The sequence below is a fragment of the Nematolebias whitei genome, chromosome 23 (assembly GCF_014905685.2).
Source record: "Nematolebias whitei isolate Nwh7 chromosome 23, NemWhi1, whole genome shotgun sequence".
Taxonomy (NCBI): Eukaryota; Metazoa; Chordata; class Actinopteri; order Cyprinodontiformes; family Rivulidae; genus Nematolebias; species Nematolebias whitei.
Window position 1 is genome coordinate 22,891,964 of NC_056520.1, and position 23,399 is coordinate 22,915,362.

The 23,399-nt window shown below is 41.3% G+C and overlaps 1 protein-coding gene across 1 annotated transcript in view; it reads right to left on the minus strand.

Moving 5' to 3' along the window:
• Positions 1 to 23,399, minus strand: part of LOC119429101 (receptor tyrosine-protein kinase erbB-4) — a 297,900-nt gene that overhangs the window by 84,530 nt on the left and 189,971 nt on the right. The window contains exons 18-20 of the mRNA XM_037696818.1: positions 18,672 to 18,794; positions 16,509 to 16,607; positions 4,274 to 4,459 (exon numbers count right to left, since the gene is read on the minus strand). Coding sequence (XP_037552746.1) covers positions 4,274 to 4,459; positions 16,509 to 16,607; positions 18,672 to 18,794 — 408 coding nt within the window. The remainder of the gene's footprint in view (positions 1 to 4,273; positions 4,460 to 16,508; positions 16,608 to 18,671; positions 18,795 to 23,399) is intronic.

Below are 23,399 nucleotides of genomic sequence, written 5' to 3' on the forward strand. Positions count from 1 at the left end.
TTTTTTTCCCCCATATTTATAAACCATTTTTTGGCTGAGATATGACCGTTTTCATTCATTCTGACTGAAAAAAAATTGAACAGTACCACTTTCAGCCACTTGATGGCAGTAGAGTAGTAGTTGTTGTATGGCATGTTGTTGTATCATATAATAGGAAAACGTGCCTATAATGACAAATTCCATAAAGTTCAAGACATAAACAACTGGACTTTATTTATTATACTTTATTGTTTTTGTCTTGAACTTTTTTGAATTTACCATGTCCTGGACGACTGAGAATCTTTACCAGCTTTTAATGACTCAATCGGCCTGCCATAGCCTCCCCACTTTGGTTCTGTTTGCTGTTTGGACCGACTGTCAATCCAGCTGCACTGCCCCAGCGAAATGCAGCTGATTTGACCATTAAAGTGCACTTATTAAGCAAATATTATAATTATAATTATTATTATAATAGCAGGGCCTTCGCCTACTCCGCTCCTGTTTCCTGGAATATCTTACAAAAAGATCTGAAGCTCTTGACCTCTCTAAGTGGCTTTAAGAATCTGTTGGACTCCTGGCAGAGACAAATGCAGACATGTTCCTGTTTTTAGTTTTCTACATTCGCCTTAGAATCTAGCTGTTTTTTTTTTTTGTTACTTTTCTTTTCTTTTTCTTTTAACTTTTTTCTTTTAGCCATCCTATTTGTTAAAAAAAAAAATTGTATGACTTTTTATAACTGTTTATTGTTGTCGCTGTTGTTCATTGTTGACATCATTCTTTGTTGAAATCAGGTCTCTCTTGTAAATGAGTCCTCGAGGCTCAATGGGATGTACCTGTCTAATCAAAGGTTGAATAGACTGAGACACCTTTGCTATAATTTCAAGAAAAAAAAACAATTGTTTAGGTGTAGTTCTTGTTAAAGTTTGGAGAAACGAACCGCGTTCCTCCTGCCTTCTTCCTCTGCGGGTTCATGGAGCACAGAGGCAGCGAACTATTTTTTAAATGCAGCTGATTTGACTATTAAAGTACATTTATTAAGCAAATGTTAGACTGAGACACACTTTAATATAATTTCGAGTAAACAAATAATTGTTTTTAAGTGTTAGTCTTGTTAAATTCTTGTTAAAAGTCCTCCCGTGCACACTCCTGCAGCCGCCATTTAGTGGCCCATCGGTTTTTGGCACAACACCGGTCCACATTTCCGGGTTGTCAGCAGTGACGCGTAACAAACGTGACACGCCAGCGGTGACGCATAGTAGATGCGACATATACGGCGAAATGACATATTTATGGATTTTTCCACTTTATTTGACAAATATGGACTGATGTGACTTATATGGCGGTGCGACGTGTATGGAGGACAATATGGTATATATATATATGTAAATATACATACAGTGTTTTCCCGTACAGGCAGGGTGCCCCACCTACAATACTGAACTGCCCCCAATAGGCACTGCTGTAGCGCTAAGCTAGCGTCGCGCAATATAGGCACTCTAGCTAAAAAGCTAAAGGCAGTGTGAGCGCTGCCTCTTCCCTCATGCTGAACGCCCCCCCACCCCCCCACCTGTCCGCTTGAAAACTGTCAGTACAAACAACGCACAGCTCGGACGTGTCTCTGTCCCCCTACCCCCCCCCCCCCAAAAAAAAAAAAATCATGGATGAGATTAGCGCCCTGCCAAGGTAAGTTATATAGGGGAAACACTGCACATATTCATTCAACCTTTATTTAGACAGGTAAATCCCATTGAGCCTCAAGGACTCATTTACAAGAGAGACCTGATTTCAACAAAAAATGATGACAACAATGGACAAAAGCGACAACAATAAACAGTTATAAAAAAGTCATACACATTTTTTTTTTTTTACAAATAGGAAGGCTAAAAAAAGAAAAGTAACAAAAAACAGCTAGATTCTAAGGCGAATGTAGAAAACTAAAAACAGGAACATGTCTGCAATGATCCCTGCCAGGACTCCAACAGATTCTTAAAGCCACTTAGAGAGGTCAAGGTCGAGAGCTTCAAATCTTTTTGTAAGATATTCCAGGAAACAGGAGTGGAGTAGGAGAAGGCCCTTTTGCCTAGTTCAGTCCTCACTGAGTGAACACTGCAGGTAATAATGTCCTGAGAGTGCACACTGTAGCTGCACTCACGCAGAGACATGTAGGAGGAGATGTATGAAGGCAGCAGAGCAAGAAGTGATTTAAAGATGAAAATGTACCAGTGAGAGAGTCTACGTGAAGTTAATGATGTTCAGTTAACCAGTGAATACAGGGTGCAGTGGTGGGTATGATAATCACAGCCAGTTATGAATCTTAGTGCACCATGATAGACAGCATCCAACATCTGCAGGGTTCTTGTAGGAGCGTTCATGGAAATAATGTCACCGTAATCAATGGAGGGAAGGAAGGTCACAGATACAAGGCATTTCCTAGCATTCAGAGTTAGACAGGATCTGTTTATGAAAAAGAAACCCAGTTTAACTTTCAGTTTCTTTACCAAGTTGTCCACATGGAGCTTAAAAGAGAGATGTGAGTCGACCAAGATACCCAAATATTTATAGGAATAAACAAACTCAATGGCGACACCATTTGAGGATGAGATCAGAGGAAGAACTGCTGGGACCAACTTCCTATTTGAAAAAAGCATCCCTTTGGTTTTGTCGGCATTTAGGACAAGTTTGAGGTGGAACAAATCTGTCTGGATGATGTTGAATGCAGATTTCAAAAGCTGGAAAGCCTTATCAACTGTTTTAGCTCGACAATAAACAACTGTGTCATCAGCATAGAAATGTATGGATGCATCAGGGATGTTTTTACCAACATTACGTATGTAGATTGTAAAGAGGGTGGGTCCTAAGACTAAGCCTTGTGGTACACCATTGTTGACTGTTAAATAACTGGAGGAAGTACTATTATGTTGAACACATTGTCTCCGGTCTGCGAAATAGTTAGAGAACCAACCAATGGTGTGATCTGAGAAACCACTTTCTGAGAGCTTATGACACAAGATGTTATGATCCACAGTGTCAAAAGCTTTAGACAGGTCTAAGAAAAGTGCAGCACAATAAACCTTAGCATCCAGTGCTTCAACAACATCATTAAGAACCTTCAGTGGAGCAGTCGTTGTACTGTGTTGTTTCCTGAAACCAGATTGATGTGGAGGTAAGATGTTAAATGAGTCCAGGTAATTTTTGATTTGAGAGTTTATCAGTTTTTCTTGAACCGTTGCTAAAATGCAGAGTTTAGAGATTGGCCGATAGTTCAGTGAGGTGGGGTCACCTCCCTTCAGTAAAGGATACAATCCGTCTCTGAGCAGATCAAAAACCCAGAGTCACTCTAGATAAAATACTAACAATATATCTTCTTTATTTGGCTGCTCCTTTTCTTAGTGAGGACATTTGTTTTTATGTGGGATGCCCTTCCTGATGCAACCACAGACCACAGAGCTACCACAGCCCTCTGTGTACAGCAGAGAGCTGTGCAGCCTCAGGAGCAGATGGTGGGGGGTTAAAGGCCTTGCTCAAGGGCCTAGAGTGGGGCAAATAAGGGTGGAGGCAGGTGTGGGTGCTTCACCTTTTCAACATTTTGATATTGCGGTCCGGGGGATCAAACTGGCGACCTTCCGATCACAGGCTCGCCTTCACACTTTGAGCTCTAGAGTTAATAAATTAAACATCACACATTGGGGGAGTGGTGGCGCAGAGAGTAGAGAAGGTGGGCCTGTGATCAGAAGATCACCGGTTCAAGCCCCGGTACCAACATCAAAAATGTGGGTGGGGTAGGTGAAGCATCCACACCTGCCCCCACTCTCATTCGCCCCACCCTGGGCCCATGAGCAAGGCCATTAACCCTCATCTGCTCCCTAAACAGGTCTCTCTTGAAAATGAGTTCTCGTGGCTCAATGAGACTACCTGGATAAATAAATGGTAAATGAAAAAAATGAAATGAACCCGTTTGCCTGCTTCGACTCAATTTGTTTATAAGGACTAAAACAAAATATAACTTTATTCTCACAAGTTGTATCTTTTTAGCCTTGACTCTGTGTTTTTGTCTTCTTTACAAACAATGTAGCTCATTGCCTCACAATGCAATGCACCGGTAAAATAACGGCAACAAGTGGTGAAAAATGTAATAAACAAATTTAATTCTTTATGTTTATGTCAAGACCAATATGTGCACATTATCGAAGATCCATTTGAAAAAACACAATAATCCTCACTCATGCCACCACATCCAGTAACAGTTCCTACAGCAGCAGGTTGTTCCAACATTGACCTAGCCACAGTTGCTTACCTTGGCAATTTGGACACACCAGTTGAGCAACAGCTGTGATCCAATATTGTCCTTGTGCTCGTGAACATAGTCAAGGAGGCAGCCGTGGGGCATGAGCTGGGTGACCAGCTGGATGGTGGGACTCAGGCAGACACCCAGAAGACGTACCAGGTGGGGGTGCTCCATGCTAGCCATGATCAGGGCCTCCTAACGGAAATGATGGACAAGAAAACAAAAAGAAACTAAGAACTCATGTAAACCGGGGACAGATCTTTTCTTTTACCCGCAGTACTATGAGTATTGTGTTGCATTTAATATCTGTGTTTGTGTGTTTTTAATATGTGTGTCACATGGTTGCTTGATAATGTATCAAAAGGCTCATTGAATTTTTAGATGAACGGTAACAGTCATTTAATTATAATACCTGAGACACCTTTAATAAATCCACATCTGGAGGCTGGACAGAAGTCACTATGCCAACATGGTTACAAAAATGTTTCATCTCCTAAAACTGAATTCATGTTCTCTCAAAACACCCCCCCACCCCCATTAATAAATAAATATATAAAAATATATATAAACATAATACATCAAATTGTTTTGTACCATATTGTATCATATGCATCATACATGGCGCAGAGGTTAGAGAGGTGGGCTTGTGATCCGAAGATCGCCGGTTCACGCCCCGGCCCCGACAACATCAAAATTGTGGGTGGGGTAGGTGAAACACCCACACTTGCCCCCACCCTCATTCGCCCCACTCTGGGCCCATGAGCAAGGCCCTTAACCCCCACCATGTGCTCCCTAAACAGGTCTCTCTTGAAAATGAGTTCTCGTGGCTCAATGAGACTAACCTGGATAAATAAAGGCTAAATGAAAAAAAAAAAAAAAAAAAAAATATGCATCATACATATGTATATCCTATTATCCAATTGAAAACATACAGTATACCATACACTAATATCTCTCTAATCATAACATATATCATATCAAATCTCATCATATGCATCATATCTAATAAACGATCATATTTAATAACTCATATTGTAATGTCATCAAGGTTTATGCTCAATAATCCTGGTAAAACATCCAACAATGTTCAATCAGGTCATCTGGACAGTTTCTTTTTGTTTATTTTTTAGATGTTTTGCCCTCCATCCGAAGGGCTTCATCAGTCTGAGAACTGATATTACAAAATGATAGGACATATTGTAAAGTGATTCCCTGTGAACCACTGGTGCAGCCGTTAAAGGGTTTGTATAGCATGTATTCCATTTTATCTTCAGTAATATAATATGGGGCGGCTGTGGCTGAGTGGTTAGAGCAGTCGTCCTCCAATGGGAGAGTTGGAGGTTTGATTCCACCAGCAGTCACATGTTGAAGTGTCCCTGGGCAAGACACTGAACCCCTCATTGCCTTCGATGTGTGTCCCATCAGTGTATGAATGTGATAAAGCTCTGACTATTCTTTGTATAGATCTAGTAGAGTGCTGTAAGAATGGATAAATGAGGGCACAGATTGTGTTGTAAAGAGCTTTGAGTGTCTTGATAAGATAGAAAGGTGCTATATAAGTACAGTCCATTTACCATTTAATATTATATATCATGTTACATATACCATTGTATCATAATAAATCACATATCACTTCATATATCACATTTTGTATTATATCATTTAGAATAACTCCTAATGGTACTGTGCATTTAATTATCTTGCATAATATCTTATACTGTATTATTTTACACGGTTAATCATATTATGGGCACAATTGGTAGAGCTGTTGCCTCTTAGAGAGAATGTCAACGGATCAAATCCCAGCCCGGAACCTTTAAGGGTGGAGTTTGCATGTTCTCTCCGTGCATGCGTGGGTTTTCTCCGGGTACTCCGGTTTCCTCCCACAGACCAAAAACAGGCATGTTAGACTGACTGGTAACTCTAAATTGTCCCTAGGTGAGAGGGATGGCGTTTTCACACCTGATAGTTCGATAGACTCGGTTCGATTGGGGACCAAAATGTGGAACATTTGTTTACATTTTCAGCTGGTGCGGTTCACATTCACACTGCACTGTCATTCATGCCAAGATGTTCCCTCACTCGCCTGTGGTGGCGCTGCACCAAGAACTACTGAAGGAAACGACACAAAAACCTCTGAAGAAGATACTTCTTCTTCTTCTTCTTCTTCTGGAAATAACAACAAAAACGTAGTGGCGTCAAATTCTGTTTTGTTATTTTTCAACAATGGACAGCATGAGCAGAAGATGAGGCAGAAGACCATGGAGAATGTTGTTTTTCACACAAGGCGGCTGACAATTCCGTATGAGGTAAGAGAAATGCTCATTTGTTTTGGTTGTATTCACACAGAATGCCCTGCGCTGTAGTCCACTTCCTGCTTGGGTGTTCTCTGGTCCACTTTCATTCACATTGCATTCGATTTGCGCTAGAGTTCACTTCAACTGAAATGAGACCTACACTGTAGGTTTGTAGGCGGACCAGAGTTCACTTTCTTGGTCTGCATCAGAGTTCAATTGCGCATTCACACCTCCCCAAACGAACCTGACTTTCTAGGCAAACGGAACTAGAGTTAGATTAAAGCGGACTAAACAGGGCTGTTGTGATGCACCAGAGTGAATGGTTGTTTGTCTCTATGTGTCCCCATGATGGACTGGAGACCTGTTCAGGGTGTCCCCCACCTCTCGCACAGTGACTACTGGATGTGGGCACCAGTGACCCCCACGACTCGAAAAGGAAGGAGTGGATGAAGATAATGGATGGACGGATAATTATATTAAATAATATCAAATTGTATCAAGATTTATATCATTTATACTTGTGTATCATGTTTGATACCATCTGTATTATTTTGTATCATATCATTTAAATCATATTTCCCATTCATCCATCCATCCATTATCTTTTACCCGCTTCTTCCATTTTGGGTTACGGGGGTCGCCGGTGCCCATGTCCAGCAATCACAGTGCGAGGGGCGGGGGACACCCTGGCAAGTAGTACGCAAGTCCATCACAGAGCCCATATTTTCCACATTTTACCATACAGTATCATATGTCATATATATGTATGTACATATCATAATATACCACGTTGAATCATATCACATCAGAAACAATATTGTATTGTATCATATACGTATGTATCACAATATCATATCGTACTGCATATCATGCATCATATATTGTATTGCACGTTTTGCATCCTGTGTGTTTCATATCAAACCATAACTTACATTGACTGACAACTTCTAAAATAAAGCGGGGAAACAGAATGCCTCTCTTAAGCTTGGGAATTGTATTGTTCAAGTCTCTACATCAGAAGAACTCTGAACACTTTAATAACACACTTGGCAGGGCTGCTTACCTTCAAGGTATTTTACTGAATATCATTAGATTTTGTTTAAAAAGGTAAAAATTAATGTGTGTGACTATGCATGCATTACCTACAGAAAACCCTGCACGGTATTCAATCTTGATCTGCATACATTAAGACAAGGATGATGACGCTCATATCTGAATGCACCACACATTCAACACTAGAATGTTCTACTTGTAAGAGAAAATTCCCCAAGAACCCCACCTTCAAAGCAACACAAGTGCAGCACTTTTTCATTTATATTCAAGCACGTAGCACAAAGACCTTTTTAAATGGTGCACCAATACACATAGAGGATCAAAACGTGAGCTGCGCCTGCTCGTAATACACAACTCTGGTAAAAGCAAACCCACTTTTATCTGACCTCATTAGTTCTTGTTTCACTTGCACGTACATGTCCGTCTTTCCGCTCGTCTATCTCCGCAGCAGATGGACGTAGAGGCTTGAACAGTTGGGACTCAACGTTGGGTAATTGTTATTGCGGCGCTGCAAGCAGAAGGATGTACGCTGCTGATGAAGTGTTATGATTGCGAAGACGAGTGCTCATGGCAGAAGCCGTCGTTGCTTGAAAACACTCTCCCTGTATGACTCTCCTGCTCAGGCGTGCAGACTCAGTCCCTCATAAGCTCTCTAGAACACTCGCACTCAAGGACGCACACTTGCATATGGCAAGTGGTCAAGGAGGTGTATATCCAGGCTTTGCCCTCAGGCCAGCTGATAGATACAGATACAAAAAAAAAAAAAAGAAACTGTCCAGATGACCCTACTGGAAAATGTTGGATTGTATACCTGGATTATTGAGCGTGGACTTTGTTGTTTTCAACCAGTTTGACACGACTGTCAACAAGGAAGAGGGCCGGTAATGGAGGAGGAGGCATACCAAAGAGACCATCTTAGCACCAACAAAACTGGTTTGTTCCACTTTGGAGTAAGCTGTTGGGGGAAGATTCAGTTTTGTGTTGTGTTTCCTTGACTGATGAAACCTTCTGGATCGAAGGTGAAACGTTTCAGCACAAAAAAAAGAAACTGTCCAGATGACCTGACTGAAAAATGTTGGATTGTATACCTGGATTATTGAGCATGGACTTTGCTATAGATACAGAAGGTTTCTTTAAAAATTTATACGGTAGAAAATGAGCTTAGAGGGTGAGTGGTGGTGGTACGAGTACATTAATTCGAAGTAGGAGGTGCAAAGTAGGCCATAGAGAAGCTTTTGGCACCATCAGTGATTTAAACAGAGCCTTCAGGCCTAAAGTGGCGCCTGTACATCTTCGAAGAATAAAACCACCTGCTCCCCTACCGACAACTCCACACATCAGAGTTGCTGCCACCTCGATGCTGAACTTACACTTTGGGATCAGGAGGAGGAAAAACGGGAGTCCGGAAGCTTTTGTTCACGCTCTGTTCTCCCCAGAGACCCGGAAGCCGTAAACTATGTCCAGCTAAACACTTTCTGCTCCCTAGGCGAACGTTCGAGGACTCCAATGTGCGTATATGTGTGCGAGAGCTCATGTGTGTGTGTGTGTTTTGGTTTCTCTCTCATCTCCCCGAGCCTTGACCTCCATTACTGCCGGCTGACCTGCCTTTTCCATCTTGCTCCCTTGCTCACTTTCCCTTAACACACACACACACAAATTTAGTGATAGACTCGCAGAGCTCTGCAAAACGGGTGTGCTCCAGCAAGGACAAGCCCGCTCCAGAGCGCGCTAAATTAATGTATCACCGGGATTTCACATTTCACACACCAGACTCAAATTCACATATTTGCTAACACAAGCAAATCGCCCTGCGTTTCTAACATGCAAAGCCGAAAACCGCCCGGGGAAGCCGTTCGCTGCAACAAATCTGCTCTTTGCATACGTATGTGTGTGAGTTTCTTTGTGGATTTTCCGAGTGTGTATAAAGCAAGCACTCCAGTGGCCGGTTTTTCAGTGGCGGAACGTGAGCCTGCCTTTAGATTGCTGTTTAACAAGCCAGCAGACAGAGCATATTGGCTCTGGATGAACGGAAATTCCCGCTGGGAGAAATGGAGAAAGTAAGGAGGGGAGGAAGGGGAACTATGTAGGAAACAGGAGAGTGTCAAAAAGAGGTAAATATGGCTACAGTTGTGCTTCTGTATATTTTTCGACAATATTTTCACGATTAACTGTAATTTTTTCTTCTTTCGGCTGCTCCCTTCTTCAGGAATTGTCACAGCAAACTAACTCGTATTAAGACTTGGCAATTGTTTTTATGCGGGATGTCCTTCCTGACGCAACCACAGACCACCGAGCTACCACAGTCCTCTGTGTGGAGCAGAGAGCTGCTATCTAGGGCACCCGGAAGGCAGATGGTTGGGGTTAAGGGCCTTGCTCAAGGGCCCAGAGTGGGGCAAATGAGGGTGGAGGCAGATGTGGGTGCTTTACCTTTCTCACCACCAATGTTTGATGTTTTAAGTCCGGGGAGTCGAACTGTCGACCTTCCAATCATAGCCTTCTCTAACTTCTGCACCACCACTCCCCTTTCATTTAATTGTATCATCCTTCATCAAAATCTTTTAAAGTTAACAGTAGAGGGAGACGGTTAATAAAGCTATCAAAGAAAGTTATTTACCATATTCTCTCCAGTAATATTTGGGGGAGTGGTGGCACAGAGGTTAGAGAAGATGGGCCTGTGATCGGAAAGTTGAAGGTTCATCTCCCTGAACCGACAACATTGAGCAAGCCCCCCCCCTCCCCCCACCATCTGCTCCCAAACAGGTCTCTCTTGAAAATGAGTTATTGTGACTCAATGCGACTACTTTTATAAATAAAGGGTAAATGAAAAAAAATAAAATATCAGCTTCCTAGTTAAGCTGTGTCAACAACACAACCTCAACCCTTTCCCGTTGTCTCTAACTATGGCCAGTCAAAGCAGATGGCCGCTTGGCCTGAGCCTAGTTCTCCTGGAAGTTTCTTCCTGTTAAAAGGGAGTTGTTCCTTTCCACGCCAATGTGTTGCTCAGGGTTGGAAATGGCCACAAAGTGAAGATTCAGTGCAATCTGATGACTTCATTAGATAATTTTTACTAATTGGCATTTTAGAGTGTACAGTGTACAGTGGTGAGATGTGCTGTAGGAGTGACAGATAGCTTCAAGATGGAGGTGGGAGTGCATCAAGGATCAGCTCTGAGCCCCTTCTTGTTTGCTCTGGTGATGGACCGACCAACAGATGAGGTCAGGCAGGATTCCCCGTGAACTATGATGTTTGCGGATGATATTGTGATCTGTGGTGAGAACAGGGAACAGGTGGAAGACAATTTAAAGAGGTGGAGTTATGCACTTGAAAGAAGAGGAATGAAAGTCAGCTACAGTAAGACAAGAGTACATAGAGGGAGACAGGTGGAACAGTGAGGCTACAAGGAGCAGAGGTCACAAAGGTGCAGGACTTCAATACTTGGGATCCACTGTCCAGGAAAATGGGGAATGTGGTAAAGAGGTGAAGACGAGAGTCCAGGCAGGATGGAGTGGATGGAGAAAAGTTTCACGAGTGATTTGTGACAAAAGAGTGTCAGCAAAGGTCAAAGGAAAAGTTTACAAGACAGTGGTGAGACCAGCTATGTTGTATGGTCTGGAGACAGAGACATGGACAAAAAGACAGGAGAAAGAACTGGAAGTGGCAGAAATGAAGATGTTGAGGTTCTCCTTAGGAGTGACAAGGATGGATAAGATTAGGAATGAGATCATCAGAGGTACAGCACAGGTTGAACAACTGGGAGATAAAGTTAGAGAGGCCAGACTGAGATGGTTTGGACATGTTCAGAGGAGGGACTGTGGGTATATTGGTAGAAGGATGTTAGAAATGCAGCTGCTAGGAAAAAGACAAAGAGTAGATATATGTGTGCAGTTAGAGAGGACATGGAGATAGTTGGAGTGAGGACAGAGGATGCAGAGGACAGAGATGGAGGAGGATGACTCGCTGTGGAGACCCCTGAAGAGGGAAAAGCCGAAAAGAGAAGATCTTGAGCAGATCAGAAGCTCAGTCCTCACCTCCTTCTGTGTGTGTGTGCAGTGGAGAGCATCCTGTGCTCCAGCATCAACGTGTGGCATGGAAGCTGCACAGCTGCAGAAAGAAAAGCTTTGCAGAGAGTTGTGAAGGCTGCACAGAAGATGTTGGAGTCAGTCTCCCCACCATCACAGACATCTACACCCCTAGATGCAGGAAGAGGGCCACCTGAATCATGAAGGACCCCACTCACCCAGCACACACACTTTTTGCCCCGCTCCCCTCAGGAAGGAAGTTGAGGAACATTAAGTGTAGAACCACTAGACTGAGGAACAGCTTATACCCTGAGGCTGTTAGACTCATGAATTCCAAATCAATCACATCATGTTGTTGCTGATCTGTTTCATGTTGATGTGTTCATGCGTGCTCATCTACTCACACAGACTCATGTTCGTGCTGCTGTTCGGCGTATTGTTTTTTATGCTACAAGTGCTTAGTGTATATTTAGTTGATGTTTTTCTTAGTTCATATCTTAGATCTTGCTGCAGTTTTTCTTTTACATTTTATTGTTGGATGTAACTGGGACCCTGTGTACATAATTACGTTCCACCACATGTACCACACGGGGTGCGAATGACAAATAAAGAACCATGAATCCTTAAATCCTTATGGGCGGGAGAAAAGAAAGTTTAATGGATCTACAGACTTATGTACAGAGAGTATACCATTTGTGTCTGCCTATCGACAGGCATATAAAAACTGAACTGAATGGAAATGAATTGGCACAAGAGGGTGAAAAATGCAACAAAATCATCCACCCAGAAGAAGAATCTGGAACACAATGAAGAGAGTAGATAGTAAAAACAACAAGAGTTACAACAAAAAGTTTTTATATAAATAGGTATATATGGATGTAAGAACTCTGAATGTTTAAAGTTTGATTTTATAATTTAAATAAAATTAGCATTCCATAAAGGAGAGCAGATCATCTGCCAACCTTGCAAAGTAAACTTTTAAACGAACTTCTCATACAATCTGTTAGCGCTCAACAGATGTCAATACTACTGTCACTCCAAATTACAACGCTCCAAACTTAGTACCTGTAAAAATGGCTGAAACATGACCTTCTTTTGCTAAGGCCTGTGAAGGTCAGTCAGCTATGACGGCCACTCAAAAAGTTAATTAGAAGTAAAAACATTGAGAAGTAGGGGTGTGGCGGGTGTTGCAGCACTACCTGATGAATGCAGAAGGACAATGTCCCAACTAAAGAAATTGCATTTCCTGTGAAAATGTAGTGTGAATGCATATTGCAGAAGAACTTCAGCGTATTGTTTTTATGCTACTAGTGCTTAGCGTATTTTTAGTTAACATTTTTCTTAGTTGATATCTTAGATCTTATCACTGTTTTTCTTTTACTTTTTATACTTTCGTTGGATTTAACTAGGACCCTGTGTACACAATTTTGTTCCACCACATGTACCACCACCATGTGGTGCTAATGACAAATAAAGAACCTTGAATCCTTGAACCTTGTACTTGCTGAACAGGCTGAAATGAAAAAAGAAAAAAAAAAAAAAACAAGCTGAAATGTAGCTCAAATAAAAGAACAAGCCTAAATTAACAGAAGAAAGGAGAAAGAACACATATTTGCTGAATTAGGTTAAAATAAGCAGAAATTAGCACAAAAATTTGGAAATCAGCTAAAAAAAGCCATAATTTGCATAAAAACCCAATCTAAAAAGTAGCTGAAAACACAGAAGGAAGCTTAGCATACGAGAAGGAAGTGGAAACAGCTGAAAGAGCTAAAAATGTGGGCTTAACTGAAAAGGCTAAAATTGCATAAAACAGCAAAATAGTAGCTGAAATAGCAGAAAAAGCTGAAACTAGCAGAAAAAAGCTGAAAGGGAGCATAACCACCTGAAATTAGTAGAAAGAAGTTAATTGGGCTGAAAGTAGCAGAAATTACCACACAAAAAATACCTCGATCTGAAAACAGCTCAAATTTGCTATTATATTTCTTTTAAAAAAAATGTAGCCGAAAAGATAGAACAAGCTTAAATTAGCAGAAGAAAGCAGAATGAACACAAGTTTGCCAAATTGGCTGAAAGAAGCAGAAATGAGCAATACAAAGTGGAAATTTACTGAAAAAAGCTGAACTTAGCAAACAGCTGAAAAGTAGCTAAAAAGGCAGAAAGAAGCTTAAATTACCAGAAATAAATAGAGAGCACATTTTTGCTGAATTAGGCTGAAAAAAGTTGAAATAAGTGCAAAAAATTAAGAATTAGCTGAAAAAGCAGCAATTTGCATAAAACAGCTAAATCGTAGCTGAAAAAGCAGAAAAAAATGAAATGTAGAACTAAACAGAAAGGAGCAAAAAAAGTTGAAATTAGCAGAAAAAAGTTAAAGAAGCACAAAAATGTTGTAGTTAGCAGAAAGAATCCGAAAGGAGCAATGAGACCAAACAGCTGAAAAAACAGCTGAAATTAGCTGAAAGTAGCTGAAAAAAGTTTTAATTTGCACAAGGAAGCAAAATGAAGTTGAAGCAGAACAAAATGTGAAAGGAGCAAAATGAGCTCAGTTCATGTTCTATGTAGTGAACCTAGGCCCATGTCAAAACTGACCAGATGGACAGAGACTGTTATTTCATTGATCTGCATCCAGAAATACAGTTTGAGCCATCTGGAGACTTTCTTTCTTGAAGTAATCAAGTAGAAAAGACAATTCTCTATGATCATTACTATTTTACAAATGTTTGATAATCAAATTGTGTTAGTTCACTCAATGTTTACAGGTTGAAGAGAACTACTCATTTTATTTACATAAACAGTAAGTAATGATTTTTATTCCTCATTCAAAGAAGAAATCAGGTTAATATGCATTTCTTGATTTTTCTGTCTTCAATGAGCAAATTTGTAAGTATGTTAAAAGTCAGGTTTCGGTCAACTAAAATGTTTACTGAGAAGAAATGTCATGTTTAATCTTTACAGAAGATACAGGAGAGTTTGACTCCACGAAGTCTCGTTTTCTCCAATAATCTTTCTGTCTGTTTTTAAACTATCTCATTCTCTGCCCTTGACTGTGATAACACCTTACATCACAAACCACACCTCTTTTCTGGTCCATCGACCAATCAAAAAGCTCTCAAATGACCCGGAAGTCGACCCATTTAAAATGTGGCAACTTCCCAGTTCAGTCTGTTGCTGCGCTCAGGAATGAGTTCAACATGAGAGTAACAGAGTTAAGGAGTAAAGAGTTCCAGAGTTTAACTCTCTGAAGAGAGTTCTGAAGGAGTTCAGAATTCTGACGAGACAGGATGCAGAGAGGATTTTGGGAGTTACAACTTCTGTTTGGATAACCTCGCACGACTCTCTAAGGGTTTGGCTGTCCTCATGGAGACGCTGAAAGAGTCAGAAAGGAACCCTACGCCGACGCTGATTTTATCATCAACCAGGTAGAAGGTTCTATTTTCGACCAAGTGTACCGTGGCCAAGCTGATTCCCCAAAGAGCGTGCACGTTTCTGGTCAAACAGATTAATTCCCTCACACATCTCTCTGTAAGATAAATCTCCATTTTCCATCTTAAACTCTCCTTTCTCCTAAAATCATTACAGATATTTTAGAAATATCTGAAGCAAAGTTCTCAATCACCGCCGTGTGATTGATGCCTGTTGTTCTGCTGAGAAGTGAGGACAATCGCCGTATTGTCCACTTTCTGTGAACTTGAAATTGTTATTGTTTTCATATTTTGCCAAATTAATGTAAATGTTTGATGTTAAACTTTGATTCTGCAAATAAATGACCGCATTCATTTGATGGGTCAAAGATAATAACGTCTCTCGTTCGCATTTCTGTTAAACTCAACGCACGACATTTACACAGTCAGAAAGATGAGGAACTCGTGAAAAATGTATGAACATATGTCCAACTATGTCATACTACATCTATGAGAAAAAAAGTGGCAGAAAAAAGGACAAATATTTAAAAAAACTAAAGTTGCACCAATATCAAACGTAGCAGGATCATCTTGAAAAAGCTGAACTTTTGGTTATGATTTGTTAAAATAGCTTGAAAACTGATGAAATGTTAGGGTTAGGACGAGGGTTAGGGTTAGACGGACGAGAATTGCGCCAAAAAACATACTGAAGAAAAAGGGATCAGAATAGTGTGAATGCTTCATAAACATTCACACAATAAAGTTAACAAATTATAAAAATATAGGAATAAGTTGCTGTATATATGTACATTCTAGTAATGTTTTGACAATATTAAGTTTAGTAATGTTGCTATAGCAGCCTGCACTGTTGTATAACCGAGTGCAAAATTTACCAACTGCTTAAAATTCACAAAACTTTGGCAGCGCATCATTAAGTCACAACGGCAATTTTACATATTTTCCTATTTCTTTTTCAGCAGTTCCCTTTGTAGCAGTCACAACAAGTGAGCAACGACTTTAATTATTGATGTTTCAAATGATTTTCAAACATTTTAGGCTACAGGATTGTGATGTGAACTCGGTAAGGCACTACTATCACTCTGCAAAATCATTTATTAAGAGAAACAACCATAGACTTGAAATTTACAAGTTATTGAGGGGAAATAGAAAACAATGACATAGATAAGGTGGTTTCCATTCTTCATATAATTCCTGGATTTCAATAAAGCCATATCTCATAAACTACTGCTGCTTTTTTTTAAATAGTATTTTTCAATGCATGCACTGCTGTACTGCGTGTGGAAATTCTCTATATTACAAGCCCTGACTCTGATGATACTCTCGTAAGAATTTACCGCCAAATGCACAATCCCACAAAGAGACAACCTTGGCCGTCTCTTTGACGGCACTAACACTTTACAGCTCCGACACGGAAGGTGTGAATACAAATAGACACAGACGCGTCATAAATACTCACATCCATGAACTCCACATTGGCTTTTGGACCGGTGGTCTCGTTCAGGATTTTTATTGCAACGGGGATCTTCACCGTCTCACCTTCGGGGACCCAGATGCCCTGAACAAAAAAAAGCAAGCAGACGCCATGAGTGCACGGCTTTAAGTCCTAATAAACATTCGCAAACACACACAGCCACGACCCTGATGTTCTTTGATTAGTGGTAGTTTGGTTTAATGGCTTCTGCTCTGGAGGTCCAAACTATCTACACCAGAGTTCATGCTTTGACTAGAGCAGCTTATTCATCATGGTAAAAAAAAGAAAGAAAGAAATCGAACACGGTTTGCAAGCTCAATCATCCAGGTAGATAACAACAAAAAAGGTTAAATCATGTCATCTGGACCAGTTTCTTTAGTCTCCCATCAGGAAGATTTCGTCAGTGTGTGGCCTGCCAACCAGATCTGTCCGGTGATGTAGTCTATGTGACACGCAGGCATGTGGAGTATAGCCACTAGAAAAGCTTGGGAATTTCAGTATACCTACTTGAAAGTGCCCAATGACACGAGCCCATTTCATGTATCACCGGCAATGATACGTGACAAGGGCTTGTGTCATTGTCAACACATTGAGTTGGTTCAACCTGTTTTTTGTATAATTAATACTTCTGTATTTACTACTTAATGCTTGAACATGTTTTGCTTTGATACTGTTTTATTCAAATTCAAATTCAAATTCAAAAATACTTTATTAATCCCAAAGGGAAATTATTTGTTGCTGTAACTCATTATTTCATTAAGAGATGTTATAGATGCTGATGGCTGTAGGCAGGATGGATCTCTTGTAAAGTCCATCCCACAGTGGATCCTAAGAAACTGGCTGCAGATGCCGTCCAATCCGTCCACCCAGACTCGGCTGGCCTCTCGGTTCCCCCAGGCTGTAGGACCGACCGAATGCTGGGTAGAACTCCTCCCAGAGCAATGGCCACTCCTCCCAGCAGTCTGCCGAGCTCCTCGTTGCTGCGGACAGCTGACTGTAGGTGCCGAGGGACGATCCTGTCCTGCCGCTGTCACGAGCCATGTTTCCTGCTAGTTCCAGGATCTCAGTGGTCAGGCACTCGAGCACAGCTGGCAGGTACATGAGAATGTGTCCACGGAGCCTCCTTTTCAACTCACTTGAGATTTGGGGCTGTAGTTGAGATATTATTTGAGCTTTTGAGATGTTAATCAGCTGCTCCTGGTTGTAGAAAACTGCCTTGTTGCCATGGTTACGCATCATAAATGTATACATATACATTCTATAACATGTTTTTAATACAAAGCCAACTGTTGTACAAAGCCTGTTGTTCATTTATTCAAATAAAAGTATCAGAGAAATTTGGAAATGTTCACTATGCTTAAAAATCAAAATAAATTGCATTGTACTAACTGGTGTACTTTGGTTTCTAAGCACAATATACCTACTACAAACATGTAGACTACACCACAGGATCTGTCCCATAGCTAGCCTTCACTGCTGTGTTTCAAGCCAAACTCCTGTTGGAATCTCAGAAGTAGGCTTTTAACACGTGCAAACAGAGCACACCCGTCCAAAACAATCAATCATCAGGTATAACAATCAAATGTTTGTATCTACCTGGATAATTGAGCTTACAAACGGTTTTCTGAACTACTTTGGCCTTGGTTGTCCTCATGCTGTTTCTGTGAGTAGCAAGTCAGCCATGTGGCCTAAAACATTTGATTGTTGTACATGATGATTGATATGTTTTTGATGGGTGTGTTTTGCACGTGTTAAAATACTACTTCTGAGATAACCTATGGGACAGCTCTGGTTGGCAGGCCGTAGACTGACGAAGTCCTCCGGATGGGGGATGAAACGTTTCTTACTTAAAGAAACTGGTCTAGATGACATGATTTAACATTTTTTTTGTTGTTATCTGCCTGGATGATTGAGCTTACAACCATTTTCAGCCTGGTTTCAAGTTCTTCAACACCTTTCTGCAAAGCAGTAAGTATTCAGACTTCATTTCCACAGGAAATGTAATTTCATTAGTCTAATCTTGAACTACAACCGTGAACCCAATTAATGACACATGCTGATGAAAAAGAAGCACAATCGATAATGGTGACAATGTGTCAGTTATAGATAGACAAACTCTCACTTCTAAATGCAGACATCAACACAAACCTTGTAGACGGTTCCAAAAGCTCCTGAACCAAGAATCTTGACCCTCTTCAGCTCCGTCTCTTTCAGGATGCGCAGCTGAGCCTGGTTTGGTGCCGTTCCACTGGGAGTCAGGGGCTCAACCAGCTGAGGAAACACACATTTAGACGCATCAATCCATCTATCATGGAAAAGTCTTCTGAGACAGCCAATTATTAAATTAAAAGAGTATTTCTGGCGGAAGCAGCACTAACTGCACTATCACAATAGTGAGGACTTTACAACACACACATGCTTACTGTATGACTAGATAATTTCAGGGTGAGACCGTGAAGTTTTTCTTCCAACTGGCAGCCTGATTTCAGGCTGCTATCATAGCTAACAAAGCTGCAGCTCACCAGCTGTGCACATACAAAACAATTCCAATTCATGGCTTTGAAAGACCTCCTCCACGCTGCTCCTCTGCCAGTAACAGCCAACAGTTAGAGACATGGCAGCAGCTGGCCCGGTCACCCACCTCACCACTAGCGGCTCAACAAAGCCTCGGCTACCAGACAGAAAAAAAAAACCCTTGAAACTGGCACTTGTAAGAAATCCACCGGAACAGCATATAGTGAACATCTCAGGTCATATATGCACACACACATATTCACACACATGCCAAAAGTCAATGTCTCTGATCAATACATGTCTTAATGAGCAATCAGCATATCGAGTCCCTCGTTCGCCGCGGTTTATCAGGGGTATAATCACCCAGCTCGACCGCGGCCATCAAACATTCTAATGAGACCATACATCAGTCGGTCAGCCATACGAGTCCTCACTCAATGTGATGTAAAACCATCAGCACAATAGGACTGGCAATAGTGGTGCCAGGCAGGTCCACAGAATGAATGACATTGCCTGCAGCGTGGCAATGACATGTCGTTTAATGGCTATTGTTATGGCCGGGCCCTGAAGGCACAGTGTAAGCCTGCCGAGGTGTCTCTGCTGGAAGTGAGTTAGCAAACGGAGCGGCAGAGGAGAAATAGCCAACACTCAAAGGGAGAAAGAGGGGAGAAACAATGTATTTAGTGGAGTTGTCGTGCTACTGGAACATGCTAGAACAGCCTTGATTACCAAGTCCAACGCACAAATTAATTCAGTAAAAATAGAGCCTTGAAAATTTGAGACACCCCGGACACTTATGTATGTGTATGTATGTATATTCACATGTGCATATACATATGTACAGTACATGTACAGTATATGTGTATGTATGCTTAGCATCTATCCATCTATCCATCTATCCATCCATCCATCCATCCCTTGTCCCAGATGTTGAAAACCTGGAAGATGTCCATGTTTTTAAGTACTATTAACATTCAGACATTTTAGTCACATTAGGATCCTTTCATGCAACTGTTTATAACAGCTAAAATGTAACCAAACAGACACTTAGAATGACTGAAGGCCTAGCGCTTCTTCAAGAAATGCATATTGCCCACCGCCTTTCATACCAGAGTTTTAAATTCACCTTGGACTTAAAGGACTCGACTCATTACAGACACTTTATGAATGCAAAGACATCATTAGAATCAAATCATCAGCAGAAACAGTTCCCAAACCGTCCTCTCCACCCACCATTGCTTCATAGGATCCTGTTTGTGAACAGCACAAACAGAATCAGGGGCTAGGACCATCTATGAGCCCAACTTGCATCAAGAACTAGCTTGAATTTGTGACAAAGCTGCAGATGAAGCTCTTGATTTGATTTGTGTATACAGGAACCAGATAGCCCTTAAAAGTGATCCTGGCACCCTGTATAAAATGTCTTGGGAACAAATCAGCTTTCTACAAATTTACAAACTCATCCAGTCAAACTACTCAGTCTCCACTTAGGTGCAATCCTGGCCCACTATTCCATGACCAGGATAAAAGCCACACTGCTCCTCCTGAACTGAGGTTCATCAGCTTGTTTAAGTCGCCCTTCCGACACTCTGGAGTTTGTTTTTTTTGCCTGAGTCTTATTAAAAAAACACCTTTACATGAAATGTAATAAAAACATTTTGAGATTGAAGTCATTTTAAGACTTTGGTCTTGGCCTTGGGTGGCACAGTGGTGGCTCAGTTGGTAGAGCTGCTGCCTCTCAATGAGAAGATTGAATCCTGGCTGAGGGTCTTTCTGGGTGGAGTTTGCATGTTCTCTTGGTGCATGCATGGGTTTTCTCCAGGTACTCCAGTTTCCTCCCACAGACCAAAAACATGCATGTTAGGCTGATTGGTAACTCTAAATTGTCCTTAGGTGTGAATGAGAGTGTGAAGCTTTGTCTTGTTTGTCTCTATGTGTCCCTGTGATGGACTGGAGACCTGTCCAGGGTGTCCACCACCTCTTGCACAGTGACTGCTGGATATTGGCACCAGTGACCCCTGTGACTCAAAAAGCATATAAAGATACTGGATGGACGGAAGGTCTCTGTCCTGCACACATGCTATAGTTTCCAACATTTTTCAGTCAGGCCATCTGGACAGTTTCTTTTTTTTTTTTTGTGCTGAAACGTTTCACCTTCAATCCAGAAGGCTTCATCAGTCAAGGAAACACACAACTGTGCTGAAGAGACCATCTTAGCACCAACATAACTGGCTTGTTCCACGTTGGAGTAAGCTGTTGGGGGAAGAATCAGTTTTGTGTTGTGTGTTTCCTTGACTGATGAAGCCTTCTGGATGGAAGGTGAAATGTTTCAGCACAAAAAAAAAAAAAAGAAACTCTCCAGATGACCTGACTGAAAATTGTTGGATTGTATACCTGGATTATTGAGCATGGACTTTGATGCTATAGTTTATTCGCAAATGCAAAACATACAGACAGTGTACCATCTCTTATCAGGACTGGATGTCTGGCAGTGTTCACGGACAACTCACCCCCGTCCCGAGGACACTTGTGGACCTGTATCAAAGCTGAGCCTGCTGATAGACACTGTAACATCACTTATCAGGACTGTGGAACTTTCTGGCAGTGTTTACGGTCAACTCACCATCTTTGTCAACCTCCTATCATAAATGTATCATGACATCATTATGTGCTGTTTATGTGTGAGGTCTTTCCTTCTTTTTTTAACTCTCATACTGTGCACCAGCCAGGACATAGTGTGAGATACTTTTTTTTTCCCCTCCCCTCCCCTTGTGTTTTCTCTTTTCCATACTTTTGTCCGTTTGTCTAAAACTGGTCTCAATTGTAAATGAGTCTCCGAGGCTCAGTCTGTATAAATAAAGGTGGAATGAATGAATAAAGTACACCATTTCACCAAATCACGATCAATAAACAAGCTGTCTAAAAGGTATTGGATAATCGTTAACAAGCTTTACTCAAAACCCTATGACAAAATGTATAAACCATCCCTGTAAGCTCCATTGTTCCAAGCTGGTATTTAGGAATATAATTTCATCTGCACCTGCGTTGTGCAAATGAGAAGCAAACAAGTGCAGCTGTAGGTAGAGAGTGATGGAGGGATGATGACAGGGTGAGATGAGGTGGGGGGAGGCGGAGACAAAGCCGTAATAAGAGCAGATGGTGACAGGCTGTAGCTGTTATTGTTTCATTAGAGCAAGGCTGGACTGGACTGAGAGGAGAAGCAACAGAGAGCTCTATTAAACACAATGCAGACTCAAGGCCAGTCTAACTCTCTTGAGCGTTCGCTATCTCACACACACAAGCACACACACAGTCGCCACGCCACTTTATTTACCAGCTAATAATGCACAGTGCCTCTGCCAAATGAGCTTCAGTGGTGGCGTGGCGGAGAGGATGCGGATGCTTCATTGGACAAATAAGAGCTAGATTTGAGCCTCGAGCTAGAATACATTCCCAGAATTAGCGGGTATTGAATAAGTAAACAGTGTCTTCAAACAGAAAGTCGCTCTGAAAACCCTGGGGTGCACGCGTAAACGTTCACATTAGCCATCCGGAACGCTGGGTGTGTAAATGAAACACACTGAGGTGAAACAACCTCGCTGCGCAGCACCTATTTAACCAAAAGCAACAACAGTAAATTAATTTAAGGTGGATACTTTACACCATTTATGTCAGAAAATTATAGGAGCTGTAAAAATGTACACATAATCATTCAAATCAGTGGAAACCGATGACCCTCAAACTACAACTTTATTTATGCAATGCTCATTACAAACAGGCTGGAAAATGTGTAAAATCAGAAAATTATATTGGTCTTAGACCTAAATACGAGAAATGAAAATATGACATTAGGAACATTTGCACCATCTTTGGAGATTACTGTGTAATGCTCCAATTATGCTGAGGACACCATCCCCACAGTGAGGCACGGAGGAGACAGTATCATGCTGTGAAGGTTGTTGTTCAGGACAATTACCTGAACCGCACTGCTGACATTTGTTTTCTGGTCCATCCAGTCTCCCGGCACAAACAGAGTAATATTGTGTATGCTGTTCAGTGTCAGGAAGGTGATCAGTCTTACATCGGGGAAACTAAACAGCCACTAGCCAAAAGGATGGACCAGCACAGAAGAGCAACATTGACAGGCCAGGACTCTGTGGTCTATACTCATCTCCAGAAACTTGTGTACTCAAGGTCCCAGTTACACCCAAAAATAACAAAAATATAAACTATAAAAAAGAAACAGTATATAAGGATCTAAGATATACATTAAACACTAATAATTTCAAATACAGTAGTCCCTCGTTTATCGTGGGGGATCCGTACCCTGAAGCCCCGCGATAAGTGAAAAACTGTGAAGTA